The sequence below is a fragment of the Asparagus officinalis genome, chromosome 6 (assembly GCF_001876935.1).
Source record: "Asparagus officinalis chromosome 6, Aspof.V1, whole genome shotgun sequence".
NCBI lineage: Eukaryota > Viridiplantae > Streptophyta > Magnoliopsida > Asparagales > Asparagaceae > Asparagus > Asparagus officinalis.
This window is the reverse complement of record NC_033799.1, coordinates 17,590,304-17,604,494: the sequence shown is the minus strand read 5'-3', so window position 1 is coordinate 17,604,494 and position 14,191 is coordinate 17,590,304. Positions and strand designations below refer to the sequence as shown.

At 37.8% G+C, this 14,191-nt stretch overlaps 1 protein-coding gene across 2 annotated transcripts in view; it reads left to right on the top strand.

Annotated features, from left to right (window-relative positions):
- The window catches only part of LOC109846485 (heat shock 70 kDa protein 15-like), a 6,963-nt gene extending 2,558 nt beyond the window's left edge, over positions 1-4,405 (top strand). The window contains exons 3-10 of one of the 2 annotated variants that reach the window (XM_020415733.1): positions 225-452; positions 579-674; positions 766-972; positions 1,430-1,627; positions 1,714-1,860; positions 1,943-2,092; positions 2,704-2,834; positions 3,881-4,405. In XM_020415733.1, the coding sequence (XP_020271322.1) occupies positions 225-452; positions 579-674; positions 766-972; positions 1,430-1,627; positions 1,714-1,860; positions 1,943-2,092; positions 2,704-2,834; positions 3,881-4,103 (1,380 nt within the window). In that variant the 3' untranslated portion in view covers positions 4,104-4,405. The remainder of the gene's footprint in view (positions 1-224; positions 453-578; positions 675-765; positions 973-1,429; positions 1,628-1,713; positions 1,861-1,942; positions 2,093-2,703; positions 2,835-3,880) is intronic. The other variant, XM_020415735.1, reaches the window with a different exon arrangement.

The window sequence follows — 14,191 nt, the reverse complement described above, 5'->3', positions numbered from 1 at the left end:
GTTGTTCTGCATTGCACATCTTCAAACACTTATTCATTCAAGATGAATGAAAATCATTCTCATTCATCAGTTATTATTCTTCTAAAATTCAGATTAGAAGACGAGGGAGGCTATGCTAGATATCTCGGTCTAAATAACTATGTTGTTGTATGTTTAGTTTGTGTGCTTTGTTAACTGTGATTTATCGTTGTTGGTTTTTAATTATTGCCTTATATCTGTTGAAGGTGCATGAAAGTTTCCCCTTCCCTGTTTCCCTCACATGGAAAGGCTCTGCCACTGGATCACCTGATGAAACAGTTGAAAATCAGCAGAGCTCAATAGTATTTCCCAAGGGAAACCCAATTCCAAGTGTCAAAGCTCTGACATTCTTCAGATCTAGTACATTCTCTGTCGATGTGATCTATGCTGATGCAGACAATTTACAAGTTCTGCCTAAGATTAGTACATACACGGTAATTACATCTTATATATTATTACTTGCTTTATTTTAGATATTGTTCACTCAATAGAGAGTTATGACATGTTGATTGTCATTAGTTATTGATGCGTTGTTCTCACAACCACTGTTTTGTTGATAGATTGGTCCCTTCCAATCCACTAAAGGTGAGAGGGCAAAGTTAAAAGTCAAAGCTCGCCTAAATCTCCATGGAATTGTATCTGTTGAGTCAGCAACTGTAAGTCTGGGAAGCTTTTACATACTTTTCTTTGTACTGCTATTTCTATATATTGAGGTGTGTGTATGTGTTTTTTTATTTATTATTAAAGATGTTAGAGGAAGAAGAAGTTGAAGTCCCTGTAGCAGTCGCAAAGGAAGCTCCAAAAGAGGATGCCAACATGGAGACTGAGGAGGCAAAAGCCAATGCGTCTGCGGCTGAAACTGATATCAATATGCAGGATGCCTCTGGAACTGGGGTTGAGAATGGTGCACCGGAGTCTACAAACAAGCCCGTGCAGATGGAAACAGAGACAAAGGTTTGCAAAATGAACCTTATCTCCTTGTTAAATTATCATTGTATTACCTTCCATGTGTTGCTATCGAACCCATTTGTGATCTTGACGCATGTGGGTTATGTGGTTTATTATCTGTTCATTGACTATCATTGGTTCTAATTTCTGAAATGGGCTGTGGTTAGTTCTTTATTCTTTGTTTGGTTATAGTTTCTTTATTCTGTTTTTTGGTGTCAATTTGTATTGTTGTGAGGAATTCTAATTATTCTCTGCTGGTGGGAAGAACTTGCTTGCCCTCAGTTATATCGACAAGTATTTTAGTTCACATTGCATCCTTGAGTGACGTGATTGCTATCACATGATTGGTTTACTTTTGAGTATAACTCTGCCATGTTTACCTTAATACCCTTGAGTTATGGGTTCTGATTGATCCTTGACTCTTTTGTTCAAGATGATAATAACCTATCTGTTTTTTACATAGCAGGCTGAGCCTTCAAAAAAGAAGGTAAAGAAGACTAATATAGCGGTTGTTGAATTGGTCTATGGAGGCTTGGCTGCTGCAGATTTGCAGAAAGCTGTTGAGGAGGAGTTTGAAATGGCTCTTCAAGACCGGGTTATGGAAGAAACGAAAGACAAGAAGAATGCTGTGGAGGCGTATGTCTATGACATGCGGAACAAAGTACAAGGACTATCCTTAAAACTATTCAGAACTAGTTATTCGATATACAATAAAGTTGAGTCTCATAATTTTTTTTCTGGACATAGCTTCATGACAAGTACGAAGAATTTGTACAAACTGCAGAAAGAGATGACTTGACTGCAAAACTTCAAGAGGTTGAGGATTGGCTGTATGAAGATGGTGAGGATGAAACAAAAGGTGTTTACATTGCGAAACTTGAGGAGCTTAAAAAGGTAATCTTTCTGCTACAATAGATATCTTATATTAATTGTCTATGTAATTTCATATCTGACAAAAAAACTTGTTTGAGTGCAGCAAGGTGACCCTATTGAAGAGCGTTATAAGGAGTGGACAGAAAGAGAGCCAGCAAGTAGTCAACTTGGTTATTGTATCAATAGTTATAGAGAGGCAGCATTGTCCAAGGATCCCAAATTTGATCACATTGATGTTGAAGAGAAGCAAAAGGTATTATTGTTTGCAGCTGTGCTATTAATTTACTATCCACATTTATGCTGTTAGCTTTGTTTTTCAAATAATTTTACATCAGTTTTGAAATTCTTACATTGGTAGACCTAATTGAATTTTATGCATGCATATGAGTCTTTTCATGTTATGTAGTACATAAATAATGAAATTCTGTTGCAAGTTTACTAAGAAAGTGTGCTATTACAGCGAAGAACCTGCTATTTTACTCACAAATGTTTCCTTTACAGTCTCATACTTCTAATTCTTCATCAATAGTCTTATTGTTACTGGGATGCTTTCGGTTTTCTCGTCAACTCTGTGTTTGTTTTCTTACTTTTTCCTTGAGTTCTTTTCTTCCTTTTTTGAAGGTTACATTCTTATCAATATTTTCTTGAGTCATACATTGGTTAAGATTTCTATTTGGTTTGCTTGCTTGCTGAGTTTCTTGCTGCTCCAATGGTTTACTTTGGAGTGATGGTTGTATGATGTTATGTTTAAGCTTCTGTTTCGAGTTCTTTATTACTACAATTTTCAATTTCGCATGCCTTGTATTGCTGATATATATGGAAATTGTTGTAGTTAATTACGACGGGAATTCTGTTGGTCAATAGGTTATCAACGAGTGTGGGCAAGCTGAAGCATGGCTAAGAGAGAAAAAGCAGCAGCAGGATGCTTTGCCAAAATATGCCACTCCTGTTCTTTTTTCAGCAGACATTAAAAGAAAGGCTGAGGCACTAGACAGGTAGATAATTTATTTTATATAATTTATGATTTAAGGAATACAAACATTGTTATCTGCCTGACTTTTGTAACATGATTTAGTTTTCCATGTTGAAGAATATTAACAATTTAGTTGGAATTTTCACCTGCTCTTTTAGGACGTTCAAAGTATATTTATGCTTGAAAAGAAAATATCAAATCTATAGTTATTGTCCATCGTGTTAGGTTAGGTCATAAAAGTATGAATATTTTATTTTTGGTATTTACTAGGCTAGTTCATGTTATTCATATAGTCGGTCGTTGTCAAATGTTATTGAGGTAAAACAATTGATCTGTAGCTTGCTTTCTTTTTAGATGGTCTATTGTCATAACTAGATACTAATACTTTCTTTGCTTTCATTGTTTTGGCTTTTGGATTTTTTTCTTGGGCTTTTCTGAGTTTCATGGAGTCAAAAGTCTTATCAGGATGTCCTGCTATATTTTTTATGCAGTTTTAAGTAGGGAGGGAGAAAAAGTTGTTTACCATTTTCTTTTGTTTTTTCATTATCCATCCAGTTCTCTCAAGTGCGCTATGCTTACGACCTTGATAAGCAATGGCTTCAAGTATTGTTTAATATCTAGGTTTGTACTTTTGGCTCCTCCCGGGTAAGGACTCTGATTGTATCAGAATATGGATGTAGCTTATATATCAAGAAAACCTGGTAGCAGGACTCTGATTGTATCAGAAGTTCATATTCCAAATGTTGGCAAATATTCTAGCATACCCGCGGATGGCATAATAGGGTTTTTTCATGAAATTATATAAAAGGTTCACAGCAGTTTCCTATAAATAACGTTGAAAGTTTGTGGGGTATGTTGACAAAACTTGAGCAGCTTGGGGGGTTTTGTGACATGCCCAAAGGGTAGGGGGGTTGAGTGAAATTTATAAATTATATAGGGGTTATCCCAAAATCAGCCAAACATCTGGGGCGGGTTACATGGAGTTTACGCTGTTATTTATATGATCTTTGATAATGATGAATGATGTATTTTTCTGATGAGAATTGAAAATGTTTGCCTGTTTAACAGGTTTTGCAGGCCAATAATGACAAAGCCTAGACCCCCACCAGCCAAACCCCAGACTCCACCTCCAGCAGAGGCAGGTTCTCCACAACCTCAATCTACCGCTTCCGAGCAGCAGCCTCAAGAAGGCGGAGAGGAGCAGATGAGCGAAGGAAGTGGGCAAGGCTCACCGCCTGCTACCTCTGACCCTATGGACACCGAGAAACCAGAGGGAACTCCTTCAGCTTAGGGGAGGGAGGAGGATTTTGGTCTCGTGGTTGTTTTACCGCGTCGCCTGTGCCTGGGTTTTTTGCCTCTTGGTTGAGGTGCGGGTGGTCTACAGACGTGTTTTATATATGGCTTACGGATTTGGTAGTAGGACTGCAGAAGGAATTGTACCAGTTGTTTTTTTTTTCTCTCGAAGAAATTCAGGTTTTATACTCGGGGATAGCCTCTAGATTTTGCTGAGACATCCCTGAGGTTTAGCAGTTGTTTATCTTTGTTCTCTATCGTTGCTCGTTTGTGCATTTCGAGTTTTTCTGTTGCCTTGAATGACTCTCAAGCTTCAACGCAGTTAGTTACTCGTGATCCCTGCAGCACTAACAATGAAGGGACCGGTGTGGAATTTGATTAGCATATGAACGTCAGAAAATGGTGAATCACAAGAAAAGGACAAAAATTTTTAAACATACTCTTCTAAAAATTTATTTACATTTTTCGATCCACGTCTACCTTAATTAGTAAATTTGACTTAATTTTATGAAACCCGGTCGAAATTGCTAATTAAAGCTTTACATGAGTGCCAGTCCCACACGGGATTGTCAATCCTATGAAGTTTTATTCACCAATTTAAACCTAGTGTTATAAAATTAGGTTGAAAATACTAATTAAGTTGGAACTAAGTAGAAATTTTAAATAAATGCGTAAAAGGGTCTATTTTCAAAATTGATAGTAAAGCTATCCGTTGCAGTGAGGAAATGTGCTTGTTTCTACTCTCTAGTTACGTGCTTGAGATGCTATGAAACGGCGCCAACATTTTCCGCTACGCGCATGAAACAGCCATTGTAAATGTAGTCTTTATACTCCCCTAGAATTTTGGTCACCGAGCGGATCACGTTCATGAGACAAAAATGGCTTGATATGGTTACAATTTTTGTGGGCCCAAAGTAATTTTTTTACTGTTGTCGCAAAGGGTAAAAAAAAAAGGATTATTTGGGGTCAAAAGTAATTCTAAGTACGAGATTGGCAAGCTGTATTCGCTCTCGACTGGCTTTCACACTTAAGCAGAAATATTGTAACCCATCGTTGCGCAAAAGAAGCAATCCTATTAGTAAATGGCTTTTTTTATAATATTAAAATAAGAGGAAACTCAGGGAAATCAAGTCATAGTAAATACTTTTGTAGCAGGTTTCTATTGAAAGGGCTGGGGGAATTTTTTTTTTATGCTCCCTATCTGAGTGAACTGTTATAACTTCTCAAGCTCATCCATCTTTGGGAGGTAAAATACAAAACAAATATGCAGCCATTGTTTGAATAGAAAGCAAAAAACTTATTTAAGCAATTACGCGTTAACTGTCGACAAATATTAAAATCATATATCTTACCTCAAAGATACGTACTAAATTGTAAAAATAATTTCAACTTCATTTATGCAAGCAATTGAAATTGCCAAAGGAGCCCGAGATTATTAATTCCGAACACTTTTCATTTATGCAAGCGATTGAAATGGTGAAAAGCTAATTAGATTTCTTCATTTTTCCAGTGGCTGGTATTTTCACTAAAAACTCTTGAATCTAGGTGCTGAGAATATTTGTTTTATTTGCAGAATTCCCATTTTGCATTTTGAAGCGCAAGCTCTCGCTCCAAATCCCATTACCGATAAATAGCGTAAGGGCATCTCCAACGCAGCGACAAAATGCCGCTGCGTTGAACTGTATCATCTCCAATCATGCCGCATTTACTGCGGCATTTTGGTGCAGATAAACAGTGCGACGTCAAATATGACGTCACACTGTTCATCCGCGGCATTACTGTTCCCTTTTTTTTTTAAATTTTTTTTAAATTTTTAATTTTTACCTCTTAATTAATAAAATATTAATTTATTGTTTTATTAGTTTAATTTTTAATAATAAATCATTTTGTTTGAAAAATATGTGAAAAAAAATAAAATTTGATATGTGGGGTTAATTATTGAATAGTTAAAAATATAGGGAATAGAAAATAATAATATAAAAGTAGATAAAAAAGAATATACTGAGAATATTTTTTTTGGTGCAAAAAATGGTTCAGTGGGTTGAAGATGAATTACTGTTTGATGTGACTTTTGCACCATTTTGATGCAAAATTTGCACCATTTTAGTGCAATGGGTTGGAGATGGTCTAAGCCCAATGGTACAGGTTGTTGATGAATGATCATACATCCAAAGTGACAATGTACTTGCTAAGTTATGGACTTTCAGTGCCTCATTGCTTTGATAGTAGGATCCTTGGAGTTAACCGATATCGTTAAGAGGAATCAATAAATGAATATGATATCGTTAAGATCCTCGCAAACGTCCATTCGTGCCTATTATTTATGTCTGAAACTTCATAACTATACATGCTGTCATGAGTTAGTAACATCCCCTAGGTTCTCAGTGAAGGGAGTCATCATGGATTCCAAATTGGCCCGAGACATTTTGAAGGTAAATTTCCACTGAAGCGGTTGGAAGAGAGAGATCAAATGTTTGTTAAGTTTTGAAAATGTTCTGTTGGCTTCAAGCTTTGTTGATAAGCAGGATCGGGCCACTGAAAACTGTATTGAGTTTAGTCGAGAACTTCAAGGTTGTATGCTTCACAAATAGGTGTTGGGATTTCTCCTTTGAGATTACTATTGGCCATTGAAAAAAAAAAAAGAGCTAGCTTTTGTATTAGTAGGATGGAAGGAAATACTAGAAGAGAGAGCCGATGAGAGGTTATTGTTTGAGTAATCTAGATATTGAGGAAGTGGAATTGGTCCCTTAAAGCGTAGTAGAATGAAGAGCAAGAAAACCGTTTTCGTGTTGTGGAGAGAGTAAATGGCCCTTTTGAAAAATACTACCTTTAAAAGTGAAAAAAGGTTTAAAACATAATAATATCATTTCTCATCACTTTTCATCCACTTTCTTCATTTTTTTGAGAAAGTGAAAGAGGGCAAAAAGCTGATGTGATATCCTTTCACTTCCCATTTATTTTCCACCATTTGCCAAGTGGCAAACGAGGGAGGAAACAAAAAAAATGCAAAAAGGAGCTACTTTCCAAATCTAGGTTCACTTTCCGTTTAGTTTCCAGTTGTCAAACACGCGGTGAACATATAGAGTTTTTTTCTCCCTAGAAACCACCTTAAAATAAGATTGTTTTTAAAAAAACAATCTTTTATTTTTAATTTATACAAAATAGGTTGTTGTTCCAATCAACGATCTCCCAATCAATTATTGAAAACCCAGAATACCGTTAAAAACTCACATTCAGGACACCTGACTCACTTTGTTAATGTTTAGGTCTAGTTAGGATAAAGTCACGTACTTAAAATGAGCATTTCTTAAGGTTATTTTTTCTTTTTTAGCGAAGATTTGGCTAGAAAGTTGTTGATTGGAACAAAAATCCACTTTAAAGATGATTTTTGTATAAATTAAAAATGTAATGTTATTTCTATAAAACGCTTTCCTTCTTCGACTTTATGCCTGGTTCTTAGAGCTCAGGGTGGGCGGATCACCTGCACACACAAGAATCGCGGGAGTACGAGGCCTGTTTCTCTCGTGGTACCTCCGACGATCAAATCAGCTCGTGTACTTGGTCCGAGAATAGAGGAATAGAGTCCTATTCTAATATGTAACTAGAGAATTTTCTTTAGGTCGTGATGGAGAGACCGAACCTCCTCCTGTGGTGAATAGCGTTTTTACTTATCGAGGACGCCAGGGGCAGGATCGGCACTTTGTGAGAGTGCGGTTCATGATGATGGCGAGGGATGGGCTGGAGGCTGAGTCATCCTTTGCCTGATAGTGTCGATTGATAAGTTATGGGAGATCACTACGGTGACATAGGGAATCGGTAGCCGTTGCGGCCTGTCAGCGAGTGACGCGGAGTCATTTCCGCGATATGGGGATCCAACAATCGTCGGGGCTTGTCGGCGAGTGACGTGGAGTCACTTCTGTGTTATGGGGACCCAGCAGCCGTCGGGGCTTGTCGGCGAGTGACGTGGAGTCACTTCTGTGTTATAGGGACTCATTAGCTGTCGGGGCTTGTCAACAAGTGACGTGGAGTCACTTCTATGTTATAAAAGGTTAAATAATACTGAGAAATAATATTCCGAGTCGCCTTTGGGAAAAGTGTCAGTTGATCGATGGGTAATCATCTTTTGCTCGACTGAGTCCGCCCTTCGAGTCGTCTTGGAATGAAGTCGACTCGACCGAACCTGCTCTCGGGATAGCATATTTGTGGGGGAACATGGAACACCCCATAACAATATGTATATACATATACATATATATGTATGTATATAAAGACACATACATATATATGTATATACACACACACATATATATATACACACCAAAAATTAGGCATATTGGGTTGTTTTTACTAATGCATCAAGTGATAGTAAAATTAACGGTTTATGACAACACAACAAAAGAGACAATGAAAAATATGTGTTAAAAATATTCACATATCATGATTTTTATTTTGTAGATATTTTAAGACATTTAGATCATGATGAATGGAGCGGATCGTCCATTAAATTAGCTCAATTCATATATTGTGAGATGCATCCTTAGATGTACCTTAAGGAGCCTCCTTAGGTACATATTATCCATATATATATATGGAAATGTGTATGCTGGGTACCAAGCACAAATTTTATGCTTTGTAGTGAAGTGTCCTATTCCCATCCACTAATTCCAATTCCCAACAATTCTCTAACCCATGTGAAAGTGGATCCGATTTTAATGAGTGGAGGGAATATGCCACGTTACTATCAAGCACAAAAACTTATGCTTGGTACCAAGCATACCCATGTTTCTCATATATATATATATATATAAAACATGAAGACATCGAAATAGAGAAAATGATATCGAGACAAAAGAGGGAATAAAATTCAATATTTCTCTATATATATAAACATGAAGACATCGAAATAGAGAAAATGATATCGAGACAAAAGAGGGAATAAAATTCAATATTTCTCTTCCATCACGTTTAAATCAATATTTATGATTTGGTAGCAGAGTGAAACTTGAGTTTTCCTGCTGTATAGTTTGTGTGGAAACCCTCCATCGTTGTACATGAGGTATATGGAAAATCTATGAGAATGATTTGCATCTAATAATTCCTGAATAGTTTTTTTAATTATTAGAAAACATGGCATTTTTCCAATTATTATCCGTAATTCCCAATTCCGTTATATAGATGAGACAAATGTATTTCCAAGTACTTAATTGAACTATTAATTGCAGGGGTTGAAAGCTTTTGCAAATGAAAAGGAGGATAAGACATCCACAAGGAGGACGACGACTTGGAAAAAATTGGGAATCCTTTTATTTGTGGCTGATACGCAAACATTTTTGCTCGTTATGCACATCTCAAAGTTACAGCAAATTTATACAGTGATATCATGCTTGACTATGGCTTTGTCGGAAAATATGAGAGCATGATAAATGAGATTCACAAGGGGAAAGATGGATGCATGATTTAAGCTAAATAAATAGAGAATTTGGATCCTCTCCGTTATCAAAAAGTAGCAGAGAGATTGTAAATTTTATGAAAATTATTCAGTACATGATAGTGATTCACCCTAAATTTAAGCACTTATAATATTCCAACTGGATGGCACTTATACCTATTTATTGTTCAAGATGAGTTATCATCATCAAACTAAATAATAGACAATTGTGATCAAGGCATTGAACCCTCCATTATTTTTTTAAGAGTGCTGTTACGGGGACCCAAAATATGGGGCCAATGGAGGGGACATGTGAGGTGTCCCCTCCCTATTGCATAATAAGTTGGCCATGCCAACTCATTATGCAATAGGGAGGGGACACATCACCTGTCCCCTCCCTTGGTCCCATATTTTGGGTCCTTAAATTATTTTCCTTTTTTTAAAGCTAAAGTAGATCCAAATCTGACAGACAAAAAAGTAGGGGTGTTCCTTCTACTTTCAGGTAGTAGACATGACACAGATTTTATATGCATACTATATTATATGATATCTTTTATTCTGCAAAAGTCTATTGGAGGGTCATTGGAACCATTATTACTTATTTCGTACCATTTGTTATATGGTATCTCTTAATTTCATAAACAGTTACCGTTTGTTTTCTTATTTCGTACCATTTGTTATTGATTGACTTTATTTTTTGATAAGGTTTTGCTATTTGTCACGTGGGGTGGGCGTGCAAACCATCTCGCGTGTGGGTTCCACCCCCTACCTCTCTGACGCGAGATGGGCTGCGCCCCCATCCCGCGTGACAAATAGCATTTTTGTTTTTGATATTACCAACATACGTTTGAGAAAATCAAGGTAGACAGATGGAAAATGATAATTTTTGTAGAATACTTAAAAGTTGTATAACAATTATATTAGACGTGGGTTTGAAAGTTTAACCAGGCTGTATCAGATATATTTTAAGTAACAATCACTAATATGCATAACTAAAATTTTTATAGTACCTATTGATGGAATGAGCACTTGCAAATGATGACTTGAACAATGTCTTTTGGACAAAATGGACTTCAACTTAAAATTTTCTTTGATATAAAATAACAAGTAATGCACTTCTCTCTCACAATGCACTTCCCTCTCACAAATTTTTTTACAGCCACTCTACAACTCCCACTAGGCTTCAGCCTACCTCTAGCTCTACTGAGCAATCACCTCACTTCACTTCTTTTCTCACACACTTCTTTTCTCTGATTTTCACTTCTTGACTCAAACCCAATGGCAACAACCCCCTTTTATATGGTTCAATGTCAGTTTGATTCATTTCTAGAAATTTCATTTCACTTTCTAAAAACTTCCATGGCAATTTCCAATGAGCTCTAATGACAATTTCCAAAGCTTGCTAGAGGGATAGAGAAGCTTCTAGGTTCTTGACTTTGAGAGGCTTCTTGGTTTCTTGAAGTCGGTGCTACATGACTTCTAACACTCTCCCTCAACAGCGACTTTACTGTTTACCAGTCCGAGTTGCTTCTTAAGTTTAAAAAATGTTTCTGCCTTCAGTGGCTTGGTGAAGATGTCAGCAATCTGGTCTTCTGTCCTGCAATATGTCAGCATCACAGTCTTCTTTTTAACTTGATATCAGATGAAATGATATCTTGTCTCTATGTGTTTGCTTCGTCCATGTGCTACCGGATTTTTGGCAAGTACAATAGCTGACTTGTTGTCGATGATGATCTCTGTCGGTGCTTCCTGTTGGTGTTGCAGTTCCTTCATCAGACTCCTGAGCCATATTGCTTGACACACACATGCCGATGCTGCTATGTATTCTGCTTTGCAACTTGATAGAGCGACGACAAATTGCTTCTTTGATGACCATGAGAATGCTGCTGATGTGATATTGAACATGTAGCCAGATGTGCTCTTTCTTTTATCTAAATCTCCACCACAATCACTGTCGGTGTAGCCGACTAATCTTGAATCTGCACAGTGTGTATAAAATAATCCTTGATCAATACTTCCTCGGACATACCTGAGAATTCTCTTAGCTACCTTAAAGTGCTCTTGCCTTGGCTTCTCTATATATTTGCTCACCAGTCCTACCGCGAACACTATGCCGGGCCTGGTGATGGTTAGGTAGCGCAAGCTCCCGACTAAACTCTTGTATAGAGTTGGATCAATAAAGCTTCCTGGTGAGTCTCACCTCAGCTTCACTTCGAGTTGTGACTGGATTGCAGTTGCTCATATTAAACTTCTGGAGGATCTCCTTTGCATACTTCTTCTGAGAGATGAAGATTCATTTCTCTGATTGAGACACTTCTACTGCAAAAAAGTATGACATTTCTCTAATGTCAGTCATCTGAACTCCTTGATCATGTTTTTCTTGAACTCCTCGAACATTTTTGGATTGTTGCCGGTGAAGATCATGTCGTCCATGTAGAGACATACGATCATAATGTCTCCACCATTCTTCTTGGTATAGAGAGAGTGCTCACATGGACTCTGCTGGAATCCGTTCTTCTGGAAGTATGCATGATTCTGGCATACCACGCCCTGAGTGCTTGCTTCAATCCATGCAATGCCTTCTTCAGCTTATATACTTTATCTTCTTGGTTCTTCACCTCGTACCCCGGTGGCTGCCTAATGTAGACTTCTTATTCTAGGTAGCTATTAAGAAAAGCTGACTTCACGTCCATCTGATAGATCTTTCACCGGTTCTGTGCCGCCAACGCTATGATGAGTCGGATGGTGTTAATCCTTGCAAATGGTGCAAATACTTCTTGGTAGTCAACACCTTCTCTCTGATTATAGCCTTCTTCTACGAGCCTGGCTTTATGCTTCTCGACTTTACCATCTTGATTTGTCTTCGTCTTGTACACCCACTTTACTCCAATGAGTTTATGACCTTTGGGCAAGGTAGTGAGCTCCCATGTGTCATTTGTTCTGATTGCCTCGATCTCGTTGTCCATAGCTTTTCTCCATTTGTCTTCTTTTATAGCTTCATCGTAGCTGACTGGATCACATTTTGCAAATAAGCAGAATAGTGTGTAGTCCTCCATCATTTTGACAGGCTCTGTGTCGTCATACAGATCTTTTAAACTTCTCGTCCTCCTTTTTGCTCCCCCTGAAGAGCTTCCTTCACTTAAGTTGGATGGTGTTGATGCCGACGTCAATGTCGGCATTGATGGAGTTGGACTTTCGGTGAACTTTGATCTGGTTCTTCTGTCTCCTGCAAGTCATCATCATTTCTCTTCATAGAACATACCTTTAATGTTTTTTGTCTTCATTGCTCCACCTCCAATAATCTTCTTCGTCGAACTCCACGTCTCTTGAAATGATCATCTTCTTTGTAACTGGATTGTAGAGCTTGTATGCTTTTGTTCTCCTCTCGCACCTAACGAATATGCACTTTTCTCCTCGATCGTCCAGCTTCTTTCTCTTCTGCTCTGGGATGTGTACATATGCGATACACCCAAACACCTTCAGGTAGTTGACGCTTGGCTTGATGTTGCTCTAGGTCTCCATGGTGTTTTAAACTTAACACTCTTTGTTGGACAACTGTTGAGGAGGTAAACAACACAATCCACAGCTTCATCCCAGTAAGTCTTCGGCATGTACTTGCTCTTCAACATGCTTCTGACCATATCAAGAATAATACGATTCTTCCGCTCCTATGCCATTTTGTTGTGGTGTGTAGGCGGTAGTGAGTTGATGAATTATCCCGCACTGCTTGTTGAAATTGTTGAATGCATTCGAAGTGTATTCTCTGCCTCGATCTGATCGGAGCACCTTGATGTGGTACCCATTTTGCTTTTCTACCATCTCCTTGTATTCTTTGAATTTCTCCAAAGGTTCAGATTTCTCCTTCAAGAAGTAAACCCAAAATTTTCTGCTATAAACATCAATAAATGTGAGAAAGTACATGTTTTCTCCAAGAGAGATGACTTCAAATGGTGCTGCAATATCTGTGTGGACTAATTGTAGCAGCACCGTTGCTCTTCTTGACTTTCCAACTTTGAAACTTCTTCTGTGCTGCTTGCCTCTCATACAACCTTCGCATAACTGGTTCAGATGGTTTATTTGTTGCAATCCTTTCACCATTTTCTCCTTCCATAGAAGGTTTAGGCCACTGAATACAAGATGCCTGAATCACAAATGCCAGAGCCAAGACTCATCCTTCATAATCATCTTTAAGCACTTGACAGGGTCAGCATGAATATTTAAGGTAAATAGTCTATTTTGAGACATGTTCACCTTTGCAATTACTTCAATTTTATTTTTTTTGGAAGGGTTGAAACCTTGGTTTGCATCAATGGTGAAATTGAAGCAACCTCAGAGACTAACCGAGGCAACATGGAAAGCAGAGATTTTAGAGGAGAGCAAATCTAATAGTTGGAAGGCAAGTAAGGAGTTAGGCAGCAAGAAATCAACTTATATAGAGTCATCAAGGTGGGAAAATCTCCAGGAATGGGTACAAGAGATAGTGCAACAAAGAAAGAAGCGAGGAAGCTCTCTAAAGATGAGGTATATGACTGGATAAAGCAGGGTTCATATTTTAATACGGAGAGATAAGTAGGATAAGGAGTGTCGTTGCAGGTCTAGAGTAGCTTTCATGATTGTGGGGTCTACTGACTAGGGAGGTGGCACTAAGGCGTCAAGTT